At 34.4% G+C, this 24,189-nt stretch overlaps 2 protein-coding genes across 2 annotated transcripts; one reads left to right on the top strand and one right to left on the bottom strand.

The window, feature by feature from the left end:
• Positions 1–1,120: 1,120 nt before the first annotated feature.
• Positions 1,121–17,470, top strand: LOC146530573 (uncharacterized). Its single transcript, XM_085200240.1, has 7 exons — positions 1,121–1,312; positions 3,162–3,299; positions 4,119–9,521; positions 15,551–15,693; positions 16,182–16,414; positions 16,671–16,912; positions 17,351–17,470. Exons 1-7 carry the CDS (start codon positions 1,263–1,265, stop codon positions 17,403–17,405), a joined length of 6,264 nt encoding a protein of 2,087 aa, XP_085056366.1. The 5' UTR covers positions 1,121–1,262; the 3' UTR covers positions 17,406–17,470.
• Positions 17,471–18,346: 876 nt separating this feature from the next.
• On the bottom strand, positions 18,347–23,629 carry LOC146530572 (uncharacterized). The gene is made up of 9 exons (XM_085200242.1): positions 23,495–23,629; positions 23,122–23,277; positions 22,924–23,043; positions 22,488–22,651; positions 21,853–22,008; positions 20,131–20,258; positions 19,876–19,982; positions 19,314–19,431; positions 18,347–19,016 (listed from the first exon to the last, which is right to left on the bottom strand). The coding sequence occupies exons 1-9, from the start codon at positions 23,627–23,629 to the stop codon at positions 18,955–18,957; spliced, it is 1,146 nt and encodes a 381-aa protein (XP_085056368.1). The 3' UTR covers positions 18,347–18,954.
• Positions 23,630–24,189: the final 560 nt, after the last annotated feature.

The raw sequence follows: 24,189 nt of genomic DNA, 5'->3' as shown, positions 1-24,189 counted from the left end.
ATGTATGTATATATGTATGTGTTTATTTTTTTAAATAACACTAAAATTCTATATTAACAACTAATTCAGAAGATGAGGATGTTAATACCTCTATATTGAATATTTTATACGTTTTATCAATCTCTTCTCTATACGAGTATATAATAGAGAAGTAAAAATGACACGTCTGTACATTGAATATGTTTACAAAATAAAAATTGAGGGGGGTTTAGGAACAGTAATAAACCCCAAATCTACAAAAAAATTGTCTGTTTGTCTGTTTATTTGTCTGTTTGTACCCGCTAATCTCCGGAACTACTGGACGGATTTGAATGAAACTTTTTTGGTTGTATAGCTATTAAGTTTAGGCAACATCTAGGCTATATTTTATTTTGAAAATCTGGATACCTAATGTGGAAGCTTAACAGCCTGTCTAAACTATCAGAGACGTAAATATACTGCCTTGGAAATTGTTTGTCCTGATGTTCAATTTTCCATTGAACAACAGGACATACAATTTCCACCCACATAACAAAAATGAAGGTCTGGAGTACCTGAAGTGGAACCCTGGGAGCCCATCTAATCTCTAAGAGATATAAATATAGTGTCTTAGTAAAAAATAATCAACATAACAAGCATTTTCTGTTCATATAATAAAAATGAAGATCTGGAGCAGCTCATATAGAACCCGAACAGCCCAGCTAAACCTTAAGAGATATGAGTATAATAGCATCGGAACAGTTGTTCTACGTGATCAGTGTTAAATGAAATGGCTATTATTCCGACCTCATAATTTAAAATAACATAAGCTAAGAGTATCTCCACGCGGTAATATCTAATAATGTATATTATTATTAATTTCAAGAATCAACATTCATTATAGAAATTACGATGCGTGGTTAAAATCATATTAGAAGTCATTAAAAAATTGTCAGTAAATTCTTTGTATTAAATGAATAATCATGTAGTTCAAGCGGGCAAAGCCGTGGGCGGGCCGCTAGTTTATAATAAAGTAGAATTTTAATATATAAAACTTTTTTAATATTGTTATAAATTAATATTAATATTTGCTTTTGGTCAATATTGCCGCTGGCAACTATTAAATTTGTATTATCTGTGACAAGCACAATGCTGTCAGCTTCAAAAGTAACCGTTTGATTTAGATTTGAATGAATGTTTATTTAAAACTTTTGGAATTAATAGTTGTATTATAAAAATATATCGCATTCAGAGCGAAAAGTACTTTTGTTTTGTAATGTTAAATTAGTTTATTATCGGTGAAAATGGATGATACACAAACTTCTATCAAAACAACAGAAGCAGCGGCAGCAACGTAAGTTTTTAGTGAAAAGAATAATTTTAAAGTCAAACATTAGAATTAAAATATATTATTCATATTTCAAAGTTATCATTATTTGTAGTTTAGTAATGTTTAAATAATAATTAATTAGAGTCTTCTTCTTCCTGGCATTAGCAACAATTAATTAAAGTAATCAATTAAAATATGGTCAGTTTTAAAAACAAACGCAATGTTATATTCTTAATTGGATTTATGTGATTTCTATTTTTAATCGTAAATATGGTTGTTTTTACTTAATTAAGCATTTTTTAAAAACACGTACTATTGAAATTGTTACAAATTTTATTTATTTTACAAAGAAAGGCTTATATTTTTTGTTTATTTGTTTCATCATTTAATAATAGGAATAAATTTTTATTTTATTTGGGTTCTCATCTTTATGTAAGATTAAGATAATTGTAACCCAAAATATAATGTAAAATAAGCCATCTAACAGCTAGATTGTATATTATAAAATTTTTAATTATTAGGACCAAAACTCAAACATTTTTAGGAAACCAACTGCATGGTCATCATTAAGCCATACACATTTTAATCATGCTTAAAGTGTTATTCCACACTTAGGAAAGAAATATACTTTTTAGAAAACATATTTTTTTTTATTTTGAACCAGGTTTCAAATATTTAATAAATATAATGATCTCTTGCCAAATCATAATTCTTTGTGATTATCTTTGGGTAGCAGAAATTTGTAATAATCTCCCTACAGAGATGCTAACAACATAAATAAGTTGTAACAAATGTATAAGAATTTCGACATAGTTTGATGAATGTATGGCTTAGCGGACAAAGCTCTTGAATGACTTCCAAGAGGTAGGTTCAGCTACATTTAATTTTTTATACATTTTCTAAAAACTTTTAAGCCATACATTCTTATGGAGCAATGTAGAACTTCTTATACTTGATAATAATTTTTGCTTTTTGATATTTTAAATTATTTTCTTTTCCTTGTGAAAGAAATGACTGTTAATCGTAATAAACTATTGGGCTTGTTTATTATCTTTCTAGTTTTATACAGTGGAGGTTTTTGTTTTTTAAATATTTTTTTTTATAAAGTCAACCTATTATTATTAATCTTTCTTTTATAATTTTGTTATTCTCAATTTCTAAAAACTGTATAGCTAAAAGTATTATATTTTATAGCTAAAAATATTATATTTTATAAAAATATTTTATTATTATTGAATAATATATAATATTTTATTATTATATAGTTAATTTTATAGCTAAAATGATTACTTTCCGAACCATTTCCTTAGTTTGTATTGAAAAACATTTACACTTGGAGCATTTTTGACATCACATGTTTTATATTCCTCTCCCATTACTCCATACACCTCAATAGTTTGGGTTGTTGTTGTTGTTGTGTGTTACCACATATTGTGCAATACTGTATATTTAAACGAAAGAAACGTCATTATACCTAATTATGAAAAATACAGTTAGGCTGAAGTGTTTTGGTTTTCTTTACTAATAATTAGTACTGCTCGTTATTCCCATTATTAAATACTTTATTTAATTGATTTTCCACTCGAGGAAATCAAATCCACAACCTGTCATGTTTACAGTCACACTTTGTGACTGGCCTCAATATTTCCTCTGACTGCAAATGTTATAGTTGTCGGTTTGATTCCCACTTGGCAGAATGAATTATTTTCATTTCCTCACTCTGTTATCCAGATAAAGCGCTGCATTGAGATCTGCTGCTCAACACTCTTAAATTAGATGGGGTTGGGGAACAGAGTGCCTTAACACTAGGTTCCCTCTGCCTGCCTTATATGACAAACAGAATGAAATTAACAAATATGTTTTTCTGTTACAGAAGAAAACGTAGATCGTCAATCTTGAAGAATCAAAGGCCTCCGCGTACGCCATTTTCTGAACTGGAATTTAATGTAGCGACACCCACAGACACGGCGAAGAGTCGACGCGTTAGTTTCTCACGCAGGACTGGAGTTGCGTGAGTATTATTTAAATTATGCAGTCAACGTAAACGCGATGGTTGTGGGTTGGATTTCCACTCATGGTAATATTTTTTTCATTTCTTCGCTCTGGTAGGAAGGCAAAGCGCGGTACCTTAATGCTTACATTGCTAATCGTAAAACATGGAAACAGATGATTTAGATTAGGCAACATCTAGTAACCACTTCTTTAAAAACTTATGTTATTAAATACCTTATACTAAAATAACTTCCGTAAGTATATGAGATACGGCTCTTCTTGTAAAACAAAATCAGTACCACCGTTGTGCCGCTGCGCCACGACGGCCACGACGATAAAACAATATTTATTTATATAAACATTAATCTTGTTTTATATAGTTTAATGGAGGTCAGTTGTGGCGCTGGGGCACAAGCGTGTGACTGTAAACGTTACAGGTTGAGGGTTTCATTCCCATAAAAATGGAAAATGAAATGAATGAATGAAAATATGTATTTTATATTTTCATCGAAAATTCTTGCAGAAGCAGTTCTTAACTCACACACCTCATTTAGAACCAAAAGTGGGAAACAGAGTCTATTGCCACTAGGTTCTGACTTCTGTCTACTAATGGGGAACACTGATTGTCTGAAGATTTTTTTTTATAAACATATAAAAGAACATTGGCACTTAAAGTATTTTTTTATGTTTGTTCCCAATAAGACACTTCTGTTCCCCACTTCCGCAATGAATTTTAAAAATTTATTATTATATTTTTTAAATAATGTCATAAGCAATGTATTGAGATTGCGTTAATAAAATAATATACTTTGAAATATTTTTTTCTTTCCCTTTTCAGAGAATTTGTCACAAATGAAGCCACAACCACATGGAAAAATTTTTACGAAGAGCACAACAAATCATTGGAGTCGTCCGGCAACGAGACCGCGGCGAATGCACGTCGACCGGTCGTAGGGCACATAGGCAAGAGGATATTTGACCAGCAGTTCGAAGAAGTAGAGGTTGTGGATATAGGAGGAACTTTGCAAACTAATACTGCAGTTCAGCAGTTCCAATGCTCCTTTAATAATGTGAACTTGACTCAGCAGTTGATGGCATTCGAATTAGATTGTATAGAAGATGATAAGGCATTATCAGCTCCGGCCCAACATTTTGAATTGAATAATCTAACTGATCATAATAGTAAAGTATTTGGGAATGATTTCAGTGTGCCAATTATAAGTGAAATATCTAATCCTATTAGCATGAATTTTTCGAATGTTCAGCCTATAGGTAAATGCGATGATTTGGAAGAAATTGCTAGAGATTTGGGAAGGCCACATCAACATGTAATATGCCCAGGACCATTCAGTGCTAAAGATGTTTCAGAATATATAGAAGTGGATTTGAATATGACTAATGTTGTCATAAGAAATAAAGACTGTGATATGTCCATAACTGACACTATCCATAGTCCTGAAGTACAAGCTTTAGCTAAACAGAATTCAATACGTGAAACTAAAGTGAACGAAGTAGTGGATAAAGAAAATATCATAATAAATCCGTATATAACTCCAAAAGAATCGGCAAATTTCGCAATAAATGAAGAATTTGATAAAGTATTAGTATTTGATGGGAAGAAATTAACAGTACAATCGGAGAGGCAATCTATTGTAAAACCTAAACAACAGGAAATACAAAATACTCGAAGTAGTCCAGGAGCAGTACCTAAAAGAAAAAGAATTGTTTTGAATATCAATGATGATTTACCAAATTTTATTCCGGATAGTTCCTCTCTAACGGGTAAACAAATTACAGGTGAAGAAAAAAAAATGGTTCTGTACAATGATTGTGATTTATCGATAACTCAAGCTGTTGGGGCAAAAATTGAAGTGCCAAAGAGAAAAACCATTGTCTTTGATGATGATATGGGAAATCTTTCTATAACACAGGCTCTACCAGCTGAAGTTATAACTAATAAAGAAGAAAAACGTAAAACTATTATATATGATAATAATGAAGCCGACATATCTATTACGCAAGCGGTACCTACAAATAAAATTGTGGAAAAGAAAACCTTTGTGTTTGAAGACGAATTGTCGTTTACACAAGACTTGCCCGCCAATGTTGTTTTTAACAAAACATCACAAAATAAAACTATTTGCTACCCAGATGGATTAGATATTTCCGTTACAAAGGCTATGACAGATAATATTATTTGTTTAACAGAAAATAAGGATGCTAAAAATGATATGAGTAAAATTTCTATAACTCAAGCGATTCCAACTAATATAATAATAAATGAAGTGAATGATAACACTAAAAAATCAATGGCTTACGGCTTTACAGATAATATAGATATAACACAAGTACTACAAAATAACATTATATGTAATAATGAAAAGAGAAAAACAATTGTCTATGATAGTGACACTGGCGATATATCTTTGACTAAAGCAATACCAACTAATATTTTGCTTGAGAGTGATGTTAAACTTGATAAAAATAATTTAAGTATTCTTAATAAAAGTGAATATATAGATTTTAAATCTATTAATAGTAAAAGAAAAACAATAATTTATAATAATGAACAGGCGGATATATCAATGACACAAGTGATACCATCTAATATAATTGCAATTAATTCGGAAAACAATGAAATTTTATTAAATAATATTGAACTTGAAAATTATGAGAAAATGGCAGATAAAAGAAAAACTATTATTTACGACAATGAAGAGGGTAATGTGTCTATGACTCAAGTGATCCCTGCTTACATATTACAAACTACTGAAGTAGACGCAAACAAAGTAATGGAAGATACTGATTTAATGTGTAACAACGAAAAAATGATCCAAGCCATTCCAATTAATATTATACAAGCACAAATAAAAAATATCGATGAAATTGAAAAACAGACTGACGTAGGCGGAAGTTCAACGACAAAAAGGCAATCTTTTATTTATAATAAAGAAGAAGGTGAAGTTACTATGGATCAGATTATACCGACCAATATTATAAAATCAAAATCTATCATTAAAGATAATGAAGAAACCAAAAATAGGAGGAAAACAGTAATTTACGATAGTGAAGAGGCTGATTTATCTATTACAGAAGCCATGCCTCCTAATATTGTACTTACAAAACTCGCAGACAATAAAATACCTAATTTTAATGAAAGTTTAAAAATTATCTCAAATAAAAGAGAAACAATAACTTATGATAATAATGTGTGTGATGTGTCTATGACTCAAGTAATACCTACAAATATAATTCAGACTAAAATAAATGTAAATAAAACAGAAGTGACATTGGATGATATTAACATGGATATTTCAATATCTCATAATTTGTCCACTCGTATTATGCTGAATGAAGAAAGAGTTCACAATGAATCTAGGAATAATTCAAATATAGATAACCAAAATAAAACTCTATCTAATCACCCGACAGAAAAATTAAATCTTGAAGAATCTAAATATAATGTTAATAATATGTCAATGACATATCCAATACCAGCGGAAATAATGAGCTTTCAAAATGACATTTTAAAAAAGAATGAAATAGACGCGGACAAAAGTATATATGCTGCTGAATTACAAATAGCTGTACATCAAAATATTCTTGTATATCAAACAACAGAGAACACTACTATAGAACCGGAAATAAAGTTTGATTATGAGAAGAACGATGTTGAGAAGCATATTAATACATCCGATACATCCAAAACAACCCTCAATTCAAATGGAACTAACTATATTAATTGTGAATACGAAGAAAATGACGCCAAAGACACAATAATTACAGAACAGACATCGGAAACATGTAGTAAATATGATGCCAATGTTAAACAAAATAAGAAATCTATTCTAAGTGAACTTTTAGATATGTCAAATGCATCACTTGTAGATGTTGATAAATCAGAGAATGAAACAAAATACAGTCCTATTAAGATGATGACAAATGATGTTAATGCTAAAGATTATGTCAATTCTAAAACTACCTCGAATAATGATCTATCTATCAGAGATAGTCATAGTGAAATAAAAAACGGAGATAATAATTTTGAAAATATTGGTAATAATATTGAAAATATTGATATAAATATTGAAAATGAAATTATCCAAAATAGTGAAACAATTCAAAAAAGTTTAGACAAAGATGAAGAAAATGAGTCAAAAAATGATAAAGCTAAACCAGATATTGATGAATGTCACCAAAAATCAAATAGATATTTCGAAAAAATATTAAGCTCCGATCTCCAAAAAAGTAATTTTTTAGATCAATCAAACTTCAATAGTAACAAGAGTGTTATAAGAGATTTTAAAAGTATCAGAGATGCAGATAACACTAAAGATTTGTTAGATATGCTCTCTGATTTGACAGACGGACAAACAAAGAAATATGAGAAGTCAATAGTAGCCAATGTAAAGGATGTAGTTCCCAGCAATGAACCTATACGTCTAAGTTTCATGCCAAAAACACAATCAATAGTATTAAGTAGAGAAGAATTACTGAATAACATTTCGATGGCACAAGCCGCTTTACGACTATCCAGATCTTACAACGATAGTGATAATATAGAAGACGCTGAGGACTCATCCGAAGAAATGGTCCCTTCGCCAGAAGAAAGTTGTGTAAAATCCCTGAATAAATCTATCCGAATGAGTACTGAAGTTGTCAAAACGTTACATTTCGATGAATCAGTTAGCGATACGAGCATAACGGCGGATATGAACAAAACGCCTCTGAAGAAGACAACTTTTGGTGAAACTACTTTTATTGGGGAGAACAAGGCGAAAGTTATACCGACTTACTTAAAAGACGTGTCGGATGGAATAAAGTATCTTATGATCGATTTGGTGAAACCCACAGCAGATATACCTTTAACTGACAAACCTATCAAAAAACCTCCTTCAACATGTAGTACACAGATACAAGCAAATTTAGTAACGTCGAGCCAGATTGAAATCGATACTGAACTTGGATCTAATTCTGAATCGGCTGAATGTATGAGACCGACCGAATCATTGATTGGTGAAGTAGCGGCTGTAGGCCAAAGAGCAGTCACTCAAGCTCTAAGACAATCTATTAAACCTGTTATGCCTATGGACGTGGAGCAAGAATCAAAACTAATTCTACAACCAGAAATACAAAGTCCTCCTCGAAATATAACGAGAAAGTCCGCGCCCAGTCCAGTTATAGTCTTTGACCATCTAAACCCTTTGAACAATATTTTACTTGCACAAATGGACTGTTCTAAAGTACACGCCTATAATCCTTTAAAGGAAAATGCTGAAGAAGTAAATAAATCATACGAGAAAAAAGAGAACCAAATTAAAGTAGAGCGGATATCAACCCATTATCTTATGGATGAGAGAAGTCACCAGCAAACTGAAATACGTGCAGGATATGGAATGGAGAAAATTAGTGAATTAAACACAGTTTTATCAAATATAAGCAAGCCTTTGTCCATTGATAGATCAACTGAAGGCATAGCTACTGAATTGAAACACACCAAAATAAATACAGTAATAGCTATGAAAAACAATAACGACCTATTAGAAAATAATTCTAGTCTAACTCTAGTTGACGATGCCCTCGATCAGCCTCTAGACATAGACATGGAGGATTTACATAATATAAAGAAATCTCCCGTTAAAATTATATATAAAGTAGAAGAAGATTTGCTCAAAGACTCCGATCTAACATCAAATGATGAATATGAACCAACGAAACCGAAGAAACGGAGCTATAGCCCAACTAGACAAGACAAAAAGTTAGCCCAACCAATCGATATTACTCCGAAACCTGTAAGCAAGATGCAGAAGATATCGTTTAGTCCAAAGACACTAGAATTAGCCCTAAAAAGCCCGGAATCTCCGAAAATAGTCCAAAAATCGAGTCAAGATAAAAAAATGTCTTCCAAAAAGAGAAATAGCCTTAAACAAGACGTGACTGTACAACAATTGATCACAGATTGCTACAAAGATGCCGGAGCTGATCGTAAAGTGTGCCAAAATCTAAGAAAATCTGAAAGCAGTTCAACGGAGACTCTAGAAGTTGAAACTATGTCGAAGACCTTCCAAAGCATTAAATCCAGTACAACTTTTACAAGTAGCAAGAATATTTTACCCAACAATTTGTTAGAAAATCGATGTTCTGATCAGAAAACAGTCCTAAATTTGAATCCATCGAGCCTCAGCGAATTTAGTTCATACACAAATATTATGTCGAAGATACAAATGCTGCCCTTTATGAGGTAAAGTATGATAATTAATCCCCCTGCTATATGCGAAAGACAGCGACCCCAGTTAAACATTAATCTATATTTCTGAGTGTGTAACGCCACGTAATAAATACTTTAATAATTAAAACTTATTGCATATTTGAACACGATTATTGTGAGTATAAATAGTAAACGCCTGGTTAGATCAAAGTTAGCTTCTGTAAAGTATTAGGATATATAAACAAGGCCATCGTGGCATTCTGGGTTGGCGATTGTTGTACTTGTTCTTCGTTTTCACTTTGGAAAAGCGTGAGATGGAGTTCCGCAACTCTGACTGCAATGTGTCAACACTATACTTTATTCGCTTTGTCATGAGACAAAATGGAAACAAAGAAATACTGTTTCTAAAACTTTTTGGTAACGTTTTAATTTTTATTTAATTTCATGTTTTACAATATAAAAAAGACAATATAACAAAAACAAAATAATCAAAAAACAACTTTACACTTAATAAAAACAAGAAGAGTAAAAACGGAATCGCTACAGTACTGTCTTATCAACATATTGACCGATAGTAAAACATATTACATCACATTTTAATTTAGAATATTCGCAGCATATATGCTGTATAATTTATTATAATACTTTATTTTTATAATATTAAATGTTCAAGTTTGAGAACAAGTTGGATTTTGGGTGTTTTTACATGTCAAGTATTTACTCATTATTTGGGATGTGACGATGCACAGCATCTGTGAGAGGGCGCTGTATACTTCCCTTTGATTATCCAATGATTTTCACTTCCGGTTGCTGTCTTCGACCAATCAGCGATCGCCGGAAGTCACGTGGTCTCAGGTGGTAGGGCGCCGGAACGTATAATAGGCGACACTACGCTTCTTACCTCATAGCGTCGTTATTTCCCATCAGAGTAACATCGTTTAAAAGTGAAAGTGCTGTGGTAAGTGTAGTGTTGGAGGTGGAATTTCTTCACATCGTGAACCGGATTTCTATGTCGGGCCTACTCCTGGAAAGGCCTCCAGCAAAGATGTTCATCCTCATCAAGAGAATTTGCTTTTGTGAAATTCAAAGGTAACAAAATGGACAACGGGTGAGTCATTTGAATCTCTTGTTTAACAAGTATCTACATGCATGTAATACTGTTCTATTGCTTGGTATTATATATACCAATACTGTAGTGGATTCTGAGCTTACCGAACACGGCTGTGTTATAACCTACAATAAGGTTAGGTATGTCTCAGATTTTCAGCAGTTATGGCCCAATTTTATTCAACTAACGGGCATTGCAAAAAGCAAGAGGACTCATCGCTTGTTTAACGCTCTCGGCATAATGTCATGCGATGTAAACGGAGTTTACTAAATAAATCGGTTTTCACCGAGTTTACTTAGTTGTATTATCCATTAATATACTACCTTCGTTTAAATACGATAAATTCGTTAGGAGCGTATCCTGAGCGAGTTATCAAATATATAAAAAATTCTGTTCTCCTCATATATATCAGGGAAGCGGATTATTTAATAGTTGCCAGTTGTCAAAACCAGATGGCGTTGCCTGTCACTCTGACGTGACACCGATCGATGACAATCAGAAATGGGATCGGAACAAGCTCCGGTCCCAACCACCTTATTCTGCGACAGTCTGTCTATTTTTAGATAAATCTTTTTTATTTATTTGTAATAGGATAATTACTAACGTTGAAATGTTATAATCGCTGGGAGCGTATCCTAAGCGAGTTAACGAATAATAATGGATAAATCTGCGTGGGAGTTTCTTTTGGCTTCTTTTGACAATTGCAGGCGAATACTCGGAAGAATTAGACACAAGGATTCGAAGACAATTTCAAAGCCTCCTGGCAGGAAAAGTGTTTCAAACACGGAATATCGGAGGTTCATTTTCTCAATCCTGGAGGAGTGAGGATAAAAGAATTGTGGATTTGCTGCTTATTCATGGTTACTGCCATCGCTGTGAACGTCATAACATTTAGCAATGGGCTCCATAGTATTTAGCAATCACGGGATCTTCTGTATGGCCTCTTCGGCAAAAGTTCTAGCCAGTCGCCTTATCTTAGTTGCCTTAAGAGGGACTCGGGCTATTACTTGACATAAGGTATGTCCAACTATTTAAAGTGCATTTATCCGTACATTAGAATTTAAAAAAGCTCGGTACTATTTTAATGCTCTCAATTGTACGGGAGGGGGGGCAGTTATAAGGAGGCTGCCTCTGAGCGTATCGGAGGCAGTGGCTGATGGTTTGGGCTCCGTAGGCCCTTCCCGGTTTAATCGCGGGAATGCATCTAGCCATTTACCTCCATGCCACCAATAATCCTTTTCCAAGATTATTTGAAGCAGTTAGACCTTCGTCAACCGTACATGCATCAAAAATTGAGAAGCATGCGTTGAGTATGAAACTCTAGCACGTTTAATTATACATTAGCAATTGTCAAGTATCAGTGCATACCGGATATCGGAAGTATGGAGTGAGAACCCGCCGACGGGTAACACAAGCCCAGAACTTAGTACAAGGTGTTGCATGATTGTTAATAATTTTATTTAAATGTAACCGTATCTTCCTGTATACATGGTGTTAAGAAATACGGAGGCTGCCTATGGGTATATCGGAAACGGGTGTAGATGGTTTGGGGGCTCTGAAAACTCTTTTCGACTTAATAATGAGCATTCTCCATATCGTCTCTGGCTTTATCCAATAAGAATTTTCAAGTGGTTCGAGAAAGCAAGGATAGAAAATAGTTCGACTCACGTTCTACAACTGATAAAGCAAACCAATAGGATATGGATGGTTGAGTAATGGATAAAAAGAAGCAATGTGTCAAAACTAAATTAAAAAACTAAAATAGCGGGTTCAAGTATTATAAAAAGTCGCCAAAAGTTTCTTTGGGCTAATTTGGCATTACCCTCGTGCAAGTGAGTGCACATCCCCGCGAGTGCCGCGGCAAAAGTATTTTATAGCTGACGTACTATATAATAGATACCGTACATCCCTGTGGTGCATTCGAGTAGCCATCAGAATTGAAGCTGATGTAGTGGGAGAAATCTATAATCCATCTAGAAGAAAAGAATCCAGCTAGAAAATGCGACGGCGACTGATGTTAGTATTTGGAAAAAGAAGTAAAATTTGCATCTAGCAAGAGTAAGAAGCAGGAGAAGGAGGAAAAGAAGGCAGCTAAATAATTCAGAAGGCAAATCAAGACCAAATTAAAGTCGCCAGTTGAGCGGCTTATTACTGAAGTTGTTAGATATGACAGAATATGATATGCGAGAATTACAGACGACAACCTTTTATTACTAAGTTGTTGGATACGACAAAGTATGATACACAATAATATTGCAAAAAGACTATCAAGAAGTTGCATTCGTTTTTTGTAACTTTGGTTCCAAAGCTGAGGAAAGCTAATGAAAATAATCGTCTTCATGGGACATGAGGGCTGTGTAAAGGTAGTTACATATATACCTTGACGATATCCACGTGCGTAACGTAGATATTCCGCCGCATATTGCCATAAGTTTTGCATAAACTGAACCTGGCTAGCGAGGTATACACGTAGTCACAACTCCAATATGGCGGAGAGCATGTTGGATGTCTACGACATCATTAAGTCCGGGGAAGTCGGACGTTTAAATTGAGTGCATCTGTATTTAAATCGTATATTTTGACACTGTGAAGTTGCTCCTAAAAGCGAATTTCAGAGAGTGAACTATTGTAGTTCTAAAATACAGCTAAGAAGCGATAATTGAAATATTATAAAATTGATACCTTTATATGTGAATGTATAGTAGTATCAATTACTTATAACTTTATTACACTTCGAAGAATGATATAATCATTAGTCGGCCTGAATTTTGTTGAAAAACTAATGAGCTCATAAACTCACATTTTCTAACGCATCGTATATCAAGTACAGTTTGCTTCAAAACCGTACCTAAGTAGCAGATAGGACATTCATATCATGAATTGTCGGTCTGGTTGTGGATCGGGTAAGCATTCACTGATGCTTTTGTGAAGTTGTAATACTCAAAGTATGTGATAATGAAATCAAGTCTTAAATTTTACAAATGCGTTCAAAGGTTTGACCAGTATAAGAATATATTATTGGGCTAAGTACATAATATTTTATAGAGCATTCTATTAAATACTCTAGTGTTATAAATATGTTGTACTAATGGCATCAATTACAAGGTAAAAATTAACTTGACTAACTACTTCATCATCATCATCATCATCATCAGCCTGTCCTCGTCCACTGCTGGACGTGGGCCTCTCCAATGGCGCGCCGCTGGGCTCTATCTTCGGCTCTCTGCATCCGGCCGTTGCCGCCACCTTGCGGACATCGTCACCCCATCTAGCGGGAAGACGGTCTTTAATTACGCTTGCCAAGGCGTGATGTCCACTCTAGAACGCGTCTACTTACTATAAATTTATTATAGTTGTTAAAAAAGGAAGTATGGAGTTGGTTGCCGGTTCTATCTACGACCCGCTGTCTGAGCCGGAGATGGTTTCCAATAGACCGGACCACATTTTCATTGTCATTTCGATCCTGCTCGTACTTCTAACATCATATCTCGTTTAGAAATATTTTGGTGAAACAGGTGACCTGTCGAAAATTACGCTCTAGAGACGGTGGTGTCATCCTAAGAAAAATGTTTTTCTAGGTTCTACATTAAGAAACTAGCTAGACCACCGGAAACAGGCTACAAAAGGTAACAATTTTGTTGTGTAACTTAGAGGTGAGGCTACGCAAGGGCTTCATGAATAATAATGAATACTTATATAAACAGGTTATTAAATTATTATCAAAAGAAGTGAGCACGTCTAGCTTTATTATTTAGACGGTTATGCGAGCTTCCTTTCCTACTCATGCTTATCAGCGAGTTGCGGATCATCTTTTAAAATTTGTTTGTATGCAAATTATAAGTAAATCTAATAATTGAAGTTAGATTATTTTGGCTCAGCTTCCGGCAGAGCGATTATTAATTGAATTAAAAAATTAAGCAATTAACAATTTGTTTATAAATAAAACAATGTTACTCATGTTTTTTGTGGTTTTACAGATCAATTTATCTGAATGTATCAGAATCAGTTTATACAATCATTCTGATTTAGATCACATAGCGTCGTGCGTGGTCACCAGGAGTTATAAACACGTCTCTCACAGATGCTGTGCATCGTCACATCCCAAATAATAGTACAAGTTTTACATAACAATAAAACTTGTATTATTGTGGAGAGACGATGCACAGCATCATTTTAAGGCTCCTGGTGAGAATCTGCTATGAGGTAAGAAGCGTAGTGTCGCCTATTATACGTTCCGGCGCCCTACCACCTGAGACCACGTGACTTCCGGCGATCGCTGATTGGTCGAAGACAGCAACCGGAAGTGAAAATCATTGGATAATCAAAGGGAAGTATACAGCGCCCTCTCACAGATGCTGTGCATCGTCTCTCCACAATAATACAAGTTTTATTGTTATGTAAAACTTGTACTATTATTATGAAAATTAAGAAAATAATCTATGGAATTTACGATACCTTTAAATGGGGTGAATACTAACATATTTAGATTTGAAATTAGATTTTTTGATTTTTACAATGTTCGTGGTTTTAAATATGAAAACAATATATATTTTTAAAATTATATTTGCTTCTTTTCATTTCAAATGAAATGAAATGAAGCAAATATAAACAAAATTGCATATTTTGCATATGCAATTTTATAAAATTTCAAATATAATAAAAATAATTTCATCTTCAATGAAATCGATATTTTTTTTAACTAATAAGTTCTATAAACATTGTTCAATGATATTATTTACATTCATAAATCCATAGATGTTTTTTGTACTTAATATACTATATGAAGCTCCATCAATCGTGACCTATAACCTTTTTTTTTATTTGTTTACCTTTTATCTCATGGCTTCGTGAACGGGATATAGGCCCGCCTCGCCTAGCCTGGTATATTCGGGATATAACGTGAAAGTAATACTTTTTTTTATAATATTTGATCAATATTTCCCCATAACATTAGGACTAGAGACTGTGAATGGGAGACATGCAAGAAGGATATGTGGTCATTCCTTCTGCTGAGGTCGCGGGTTCGACTCGTGGTGCGATTCACGCGCAATCACGATAAGCCTATCACATGTTTGACCGTCGATCCCGTTTATGAAAGTGAGTTTATTATTGTTGTACATGTAATTTTATCGTCAAACTGTAAATGCGACGGTTGGGGGTCCGATTCCCTCTCGGGGGAATGAATTACGTAAATTCGGAAATTGGGCGGCTCTCGGGGAAAGGAGTGTTTTGAACTAAATCGCCTTTGTATCCCACATACAGCACCCTGCTGGCAGAGGAAACCTAGTGTTAAGACACTTCGTTGCCCACTTTCCGCGGAATTCTGCAGGCAATGCGTCTCAACGCAACGCCGCGCTTTGCCACGTAAAGGTATTAAATATTAAATTTCTTCGAGCAGGAATCGAAACCACGACCTGACGCGCTTACAGTCGCACGCTTCTACCTCTGCTCCATGACTGGCCTGCCTAGCCTTCATTTAATACTTAAATATATTGTAAAATCATATTGTTCTTATGTAAAATACATTCGTACATAAAACTTAAAAAGAAATTAAAACATATTTTTACAATTTCCTCCCAATGTAGAAGAAAAAGAGCCATCATCTACGCTCTGCGTTCGTCTCGCAGGCGAAGCGATGCGTTACGAGTGCACTCAGTGTGGAGACATGGGTGCGGGTGTGAAGGCGGACGCCATACCGGGTCTGTTGAGGCGTTGTGTGGAAGTGTCTCGCCTCGCCGTACTGTGGGCGAGGGTGATGAGGGACGCCCGGTTGAGACTGGCGTACATTGTCAATAAACACGGAGATTTGACGTTTAAGGTGAGATTAGTGAAGAATTTCATGTTTTTTTGTTTACATTAGTATTTTTCGCACGCTTGTGCCGTTGCCCCACGATTGTTCTCAAATAATATAATGTTAGATATAAAATTATGTTTTCTGTTGGAGATGATAAAATTAAATACAAAAAATAAATTAAAAAATGCATAAACATATCTGTTCCTTAGTAAATTTATTTGTAACATTGTATATGAACCCATTACTTCTAACTAACTAAAAACTCTTTTTAACAACTTAGGTAGTAAACTTCCAACTCCGAGCAGTATGGGAGGTACACCTACGTATAGAACTAGTAGTGGACGACGATCAACACTTGGCGTGTCCTAGGGCGGGGCTTATACGTGTGGTACCTGTCTTGGGGGGTGGTGGAGGTAGTGGGAGTGTTGGAAGTGTGGGAGGAAGTGGGGGTGTTGAAGGTCCCCTTGGTGCCCTCTTGGATAGCGTGAGGAAGGACTGGGGACATGCGCCGGTTGCTTTGTGGTGAGTTGTTGCTTGTTGTTTTTTGTCGTTACCTTACGCTCTTTTTACCCCATTTTTTTAGGATAGACAGAGGGAACCCGGTGTTGAGGCACTCCTTTCCCATTGAAACTTCCGTTCCCCACGTTCCTCCAAATTCTGGAGGCATTGCGGGTTGAACGCTGCGCTTTGTGCCTCATTACCAGAACGAGGAAATGAAATTATGAAAATGTGAATTCGATTCCCACTCGAACTCACAACTGTCGCGTTCACAGTCGCTCGCTTGCGCCCCTACGCCACTACCGCCACTACTACTACACCACTACTACTACATCAGATATGTAATGTACTTGATGTAGTCGGTTATGTTTATTATTATTTTTACCCATCTACCCACCGCCATTAAGTTGCAGATTTTTTGTTTCGCTTATAATTCACTTGTTACTCGTTTTTTTGTTTTAGGAAAATCTTCCATTACTTAAAGAATAAGACTAAAGGTGAAGATCTCGGGCTTTAATGTTTTAAAAAATAAACTTTAATTATTTTGATAGCGTTTGTTTTGTAAATATATGCTTTTATATTTTTGGTGTTTTAATTTTTTTATTTATTTAGTTTTGCTTAGTTGTCAAAGTCCTTGGACGGTTTCCACAAGTGACCTCGAGTGGTTTTTACTAATAGATAATGTGATTAAAGAGGAATATTTGTATAATAAATTCGTATTTGTTGTGACGCGATGTATACGCGATGGTTGTGGGTTCAATTCACTCGGGTGAATGATTTTTTTAATTTTTTTATTTCCTCGCTCTTCTTACCAGATAAAGAGAATTCGGCGGAAAGTATAGAATGGAAGTGTCTTAATGATAATGGTACGAAACCTACTGTCTATCCTGCTCTGTGCGGGATACGACGTGAAGTACTTAATATCATAATCGGTATAATTTTTTTATTTTTTATTTAGCCTTTGTACTTGCACCATATTTTTTTATCTCTATATACAGAGTGGAATTGTCAGCACCACTTTAAATGAAACCACAGTTTTAACTACTCTATAAAAGCCTAATATAATTCGGAAAAAAAATAATTCCCAAAAATGAAAAAGTTATTTTTTCAAACAAAATAAATAATAAAATTATCGTTTTAAAATAAAACGCCATTTGTAAAGTATAACATAGGCACGCACACACTTACCTGTCAAATCGGAAACGTCGCACACGTATGTGTGCGTCACACGAAATACAGGTATGGATAAAAATCGTGAAATGAAAAAAAAATCCTACGTCCAAACTGTTGAGGTAATTTTTTTTTTAAATTCTGGGTTTGAAATATTTTACCCTATATGCAGTTTCAGTAAAAGGAGCGCTGCCTCTTCCATCCTATATAATAAAACAGTAAAAATATTTTGTCTGTACATTTAATATTTTTGACTGAAATGGGTAGAGGGACACTTAAAAAGAATAATGGAAAGCAAAAATATATTTTTTTAATTTCTTATCTGTCTGTATGTATGATCACGCTAATCTCCGAAAGTACTGAACCGATTTACTTCGAACTTTTACCAATGCTTTATTTTAACTCAACATCTAAAGTTTGTTTCATCAAAATTGGTTCATTAAAAAATGTTATCGGCATTTGAATGAACTCAATGCATGAGTTTGCCTGCAAATATAAAGCAATCCATATCTATACTTATATTTAATAAATCTGTATTTGTTTATGATAAATCGGTATTTTTAACCGACTTTTAAATCAAGGAGGAGATTCTCCATTAAATATTTCGATTCGATTTGGGTATTTTTTGTAATATGCCATCATTACAGTTATTTTACAAACAATATTATAAATCCCTATCCAAATCAATAACATTACATTTAAGGCTGTGTCTGAACGAGTAAATTAAATTAGTCATTGACATGACTATCAGTCGATTCTGTTTGTTATTTAACATTTTTCGTTTGAAAAATCATGTTGTTCAAGCGGGCGAAGTCGCTGGCAGACCGTTACTTAGTAATAAAATATGAATAATTTACAAAATGAACTTATTCAAATGAATGAAAAATACTCTTGGCTTATAATTTCATTTCTTTTTTAAGTTTCGGCCATTGTTTTCTTATTTGTGTATTTTGAGAACCTAAAACAATTGTAATAATTAAGTAAAATGTTTTTGTATTCTATAAAGTTACTCTTTCACGTTTTTATGGATAAATCTCGGCGTTGAGTCGCGCCACTAAACAAGCAATGCAAATCTCGGACTTTTTGTGGTGCGTAGGGAACGTGCCTTAACATTAGGTTCCCTCTGCCTACCCTTCTATATGCTGGACACAGCATAAGCTTTTTTTTAAATTAATTTTATTGATTGTTAATAATAACAATCTTTTGTGATACGGTACCCTAAAAAATTAAACTAAAAATAATTTTATAATAATACCGCGACTCCAATATTTCCCTGTTTTGCGTGTTGTAGAAGATATTTCTATTATAGGTTGAGTACTAAGCGGAGAGCCCAATGAACGGATTGCGTCGAACACGGCAGACGGGCGGAGAATCTGTGTTGGAAAGGAAAATATTTAGAAACGTATAAAATTTTTAACGTAGCGGCACTTGAACCCGCTCCTGTTATAGATTTAAGTAGAAACAATTGCTATTTTTTTATTAATGTTGGTGACTAATTAAGAATACTAAAAAGAAAATAAGTTTTAATTTAAACTCAAAAATATATCTTTTTAATTTTCTCAGTCTGGTAAAAAAACAAAGTATGGCATAAAGTGACGCCATATCTCAAAAACTGGGCGATGCTTGGGGAACGAAGTGTCTTGTCTACCGTGCTGCATATGGAATACAGCATGAAGCTGAAAAAATATTATACAGGTATCATATAAAGAAAAGATTCCGGCGTAGGTAGTAATGCGGCGTTTTTTTTAAATGATCTATATGTATATTATTATATATAAATAAAAAAGGAAAAGGTAAACAAATAAGCTTTTCCTTACCCGACCAAATACAACATTTTCCAAATCGAATTGCGGCAAAGGCTTAAACGTAATATTGAATATACCACAGACGTCGCCTTCTGAAGACACATGCATCGACAGCAATCCTACATACGAGTATATAATAAGTATATTATTGTATGTGTATTAACTATTATGTAACTCAGTTATTTTTACTGTAAACGTGACGTTTGTGGGTTCGATGTCCACTTAAGACTGACTCTGATAACTTTGTGATATTGATAATGATATAACCTGGCATAGAATGAGAAAAATGATAGTTCTCAGCAGGTATCGGCCGCACGCGTCCGCGCTGCGCGTAGCATCCGAAACCATTGTCGTCTGCCACGTCGCCTCCGCTCCAGAACAGGTTTGGTACCTTTCTGTTAAGCAAAATACTTCCATTGGACTCGTCTAGAATAGAAGAGAGTCCTAAGAGTCCTTACCTGAACAATATACCTAACATATTATACAATTAAATTATTAATTGTTATTAATACAATTAAAAATATAAAAGCTAAGTACAAAATGTCACTCGTAATGTTTAAAACATACTTAAGTAAACTTTTTAGTACATTTTAGTTGGAATTACTTTAACGTTGAAAATATATACATATTTTTAAATTATATTTCTCTTCAAATAGAAACTAAACCATACCATCATACGTATTAAACGTATTTTACTAATAATAATAAATGAATTCGTCATAATACAATTTATTGTTCAGCTGTATATAAAAAGACTAGTATTAATTTGTTTGTCTCGTAGTTGACGGCTTAGAAGTTTGCTCCTGCCTCTGCGAGAACTGATGGATAGTTAGGATAGATACATAGGTGCAGGTTCCGTGCGGAGAGTTCAACCACAATGAGGCACTTCCGGTTTGCCCAACCATTGCTATAAACGCGATTAACATCCTAGTATTTAAGAGACCTCGTTGAATTTGCGGTTGCTTTAACATAGTTTGGAGAATTAATCCTTCAGGCAATCCATTAATTAATTCAAACACGCTGGACCCAGCTGGTACATTACAGCCTGTTGAACGGAGTCCTTCCAAAGAAAATCCAAGGTCCTTAAGAGCGTTAATGGATTCTGGATTTGGAGGAGATACTATTCTATTTCGCCAAGCGCGAAACTTTTCAAACAAACGTTGCAAGTGTTCCGCTCGCTTATAGAGTTTATCTCCGTTTGTCGATGACGTGGATTCATTTTTACTTTGAGTGTTTGGTACGTTAAATCTTGAAGAAAGATATGTAGAAGAAATCGATGGCGCCATTCTTAACCTCCTCTATGAGAGTGTCTTCAGCGAAGTACCCAGAGAACATTTGTCCCTCAGGACTCACAATTGAATCCCGAAGCCGAGACCAACATCGTCGATGGTTTTCCGTATGTCAATCACGTTTATGCTGATCAGTATAAGAAATAAAAAAATACTTGTAAAAAATAGCATCAGCCATAAAATTAGTTTTAACATAATTATGTCATGATTGTCTACATTATTAGTTTTTATATTATGTCAAAGTTAAAGAAGCGGTTGTCAATGTTTTATTTATTTATACTTATTTTTTTATAAAAAGCTTTCAATTTGTTTATCCGTTTTAGTTTGAGAGTTATAAATTACCTTAAACATTTAATTGGACATTAAAATATTATTTATTTATTATGTACTATGTGGCAAGACCAACATCGCTATTTGCCGATGACTGACCTTGTGTCTCAGTCGCTCGTTAACGAAGACGCGTTATGTATATAAGCTGCGACCTGCGGCTTGGCTCGTGTTGTGTATGACACATGCCACATTATAGCTTAGCCTTCCTCGATACATGGACCAATATCAGGATATCCAAGACAACAGTTCCTGAGTTGTTCAATCATACAAACTCTTCAGTTTTATAATATTTGTACAGAAGGATGGGTAAATAGGATTTGAATATTTTTAGGTAGGATAGGATTAGATAGAAGACTAATTTCAGTTTTACCTGAAAAACTGAGTACCAACATAACTAAATCCCACTCCATCGCCATCGAAGAGGTCTAGAAACAGCTTGCAGGTGTCGGGACACACGTCCGTGAACAGCTCTATGGCCAGTGTCCCAAGTGTCCACGCGTTACGCATTTTTAATTTCATATATAATCTGTTTTAAAACAATTTATTATTCTATCATAACAATTCAATAATATCTCTAACATTATGCAGGGAAGGGAAACGCATGACGATTGCGGAAAGCGCGGACGTGGACGGATTGTGGGACGGGAGACAGGACAGGACCATTATTCTCATTTCCGCTCGACGCGCAGTACCTAACTACAATTCGGGTGGAATGTGGTGGTATAAACTTGTAGGGTTGTTTGGTAGAGTTCCGTTCCCCACTTTTCGCCGAATTCTTAAGGCATTGCGTGTTGAGTGATGGAACTCGCCTGCACTTTGCTTTGGTACCAGAGCAAATCATGTAAATATTTAATTCTCCGAGTGGAAATCGAAACCACACCCGTTGCGTTTACCATCGCATACTTGTGCCCTTGCGCCAGGAAGGCCTCAAATAATATGCCTCCTAAGATAAACTTCATCGTTCCGAAACTGGCATTCAATTTTGTAATATAACGTTTTAATTACTTAGGCCGTATTATGCCTTCAGGCGTAACAAAAGCGGGATCTTCCATAGTATCTTGTGGTATTACAGGAAAAAGAACAAACGGCTTATGCGACATATGAACCATCTCCTTCTTGTTAGTTGCCCAATCTTTTTCTAGAATCGCCGTCGGAACAATACGAGAACGCTGAAATATTTATATGCTTTAAAATCTGGTGCTTTCTTGTTCTTCGCTATCAAATAATGTTGGTACTTATAGTTATCTATAATGTATTAGGTCACGAGTCGCAGTCCGCTGAGATCTTTTGTTGTATGGATCAAAGAAGTTACTAGTTACACTACTGCCACCTGCTGCTGCTGCTGCAAGCTCAGCGAGCGACCAAAACCAAAACAAGTTCGGAGATGTAATATACCCGGTTTGTATATTGCCTATCTACAAATATACAAGTATGTACTTACAGCACTAAGAAGACGTCTGTATATTTCTTTATTTTCACGTTTAAATAGTTTATACATGTGCTCCCGGTTTTCATTACAGTGTTTTTCAGGCATTTTTGACCAGTGGCTATCTACTTTCCCCTAAAATACCATAAACCATGTGATATAATTATTCCTCAGTACATAGTTCATAAGCAACTGCAATTCTAAATACATTACCCCTCTCATATAGGCTTCAATGATGCGAAGTATAATTCTTATATTATCAAAGTAAAGATTCTGACAGTTACGCGTCCATTCTGGAACATTCCTTAGTATTCTGGGTGAGTCGAGACGTGGTGGAGAAGTATCCACAGTGCGTTTAATGTGGGAATACTGGAGAATTTTAAACCATGTTAGTTTGTAAGTAAGTACCTACAACGTATCTTTTTTTATAGCTTCGCGCTATATCACCCATATAGCGCCTTTTTCACTGCTTCTGGTATAACTTGTTTATAATTCATTGACATCCCGCTTACTTTCGTATTCGTTTTTAAATAATATATTTATTTGGTGTCGGGAGAGAGGAACTCTGAGAGAGAAACCTACTTACCTTATACTTTTGTATTTTACGTTTCGTACATAACACCGTTTCTTCTAATTCAGGTGGTGGAGACGTGTACTTATTTGCGTCTTTTATACTATCAAGGGACTGGACTTTCTTTAAAATGGCTCCTAGTAATGTCATTTTTAAGGAGAAAATGATAAATATACAAATAATTTACAAAACAACGTGTGTATGATTTATAGCACAATAATCTATATGGCTATAATTGTTATTCGAGAGGTTTTAGGCAAAGATATATATTATAAAAAATATTAATTACAATAACAAAAAATAAATACGAGTAACTATAGAAAAAAAATAAACGTTGTATGGTTTTTTTTATATTTAAATATCTATAATATCATTTAAACAAAAAAAGAAGTTTCTGGAATGCGAGTTTTTTAAAAAACAAACATATAATTAAGAAACATATAAGATGAGTGTTGAATGCTTTAGCATGAATTTTCTTTTTTAGAATCACATATTAGGACTATTTAAAGTGAATTATGAATTTGGTATAAAATTCAATACCAATATACATACGTACTTCTTTTTTTGGCTTCCTGTCCTGGAAACCTAGAGTTAAAACACTTTTTTCCTACTACGACACTTCCGTTCCCCAGTTTCCGCCGAATTTTGGAGGCATTGCGTTTTGAGCGGCCTCGTTTCCAGAGCGAGAAAATAAAAATATTAAACATTTT

The sequence above is a fragment of the Heliconius melpomene genome, chromosome 17 (genome assembly GCF_056956725.1).
Source record: "Heliconius melpomene rosina isolate 202511_hmr_F chromosome 17, ASM5695672v1, whole genome shotgun sequence".
Lineage (NCBI taxonomy): Eukaryota > Metazoa > Arthropoda > Insecta > Lepidoptera > Nymphalidae > Heliconius > Heliconius melpomene.
This window is presented reverse-complemented; position numbering and strand designations above follow the sequence as displayed.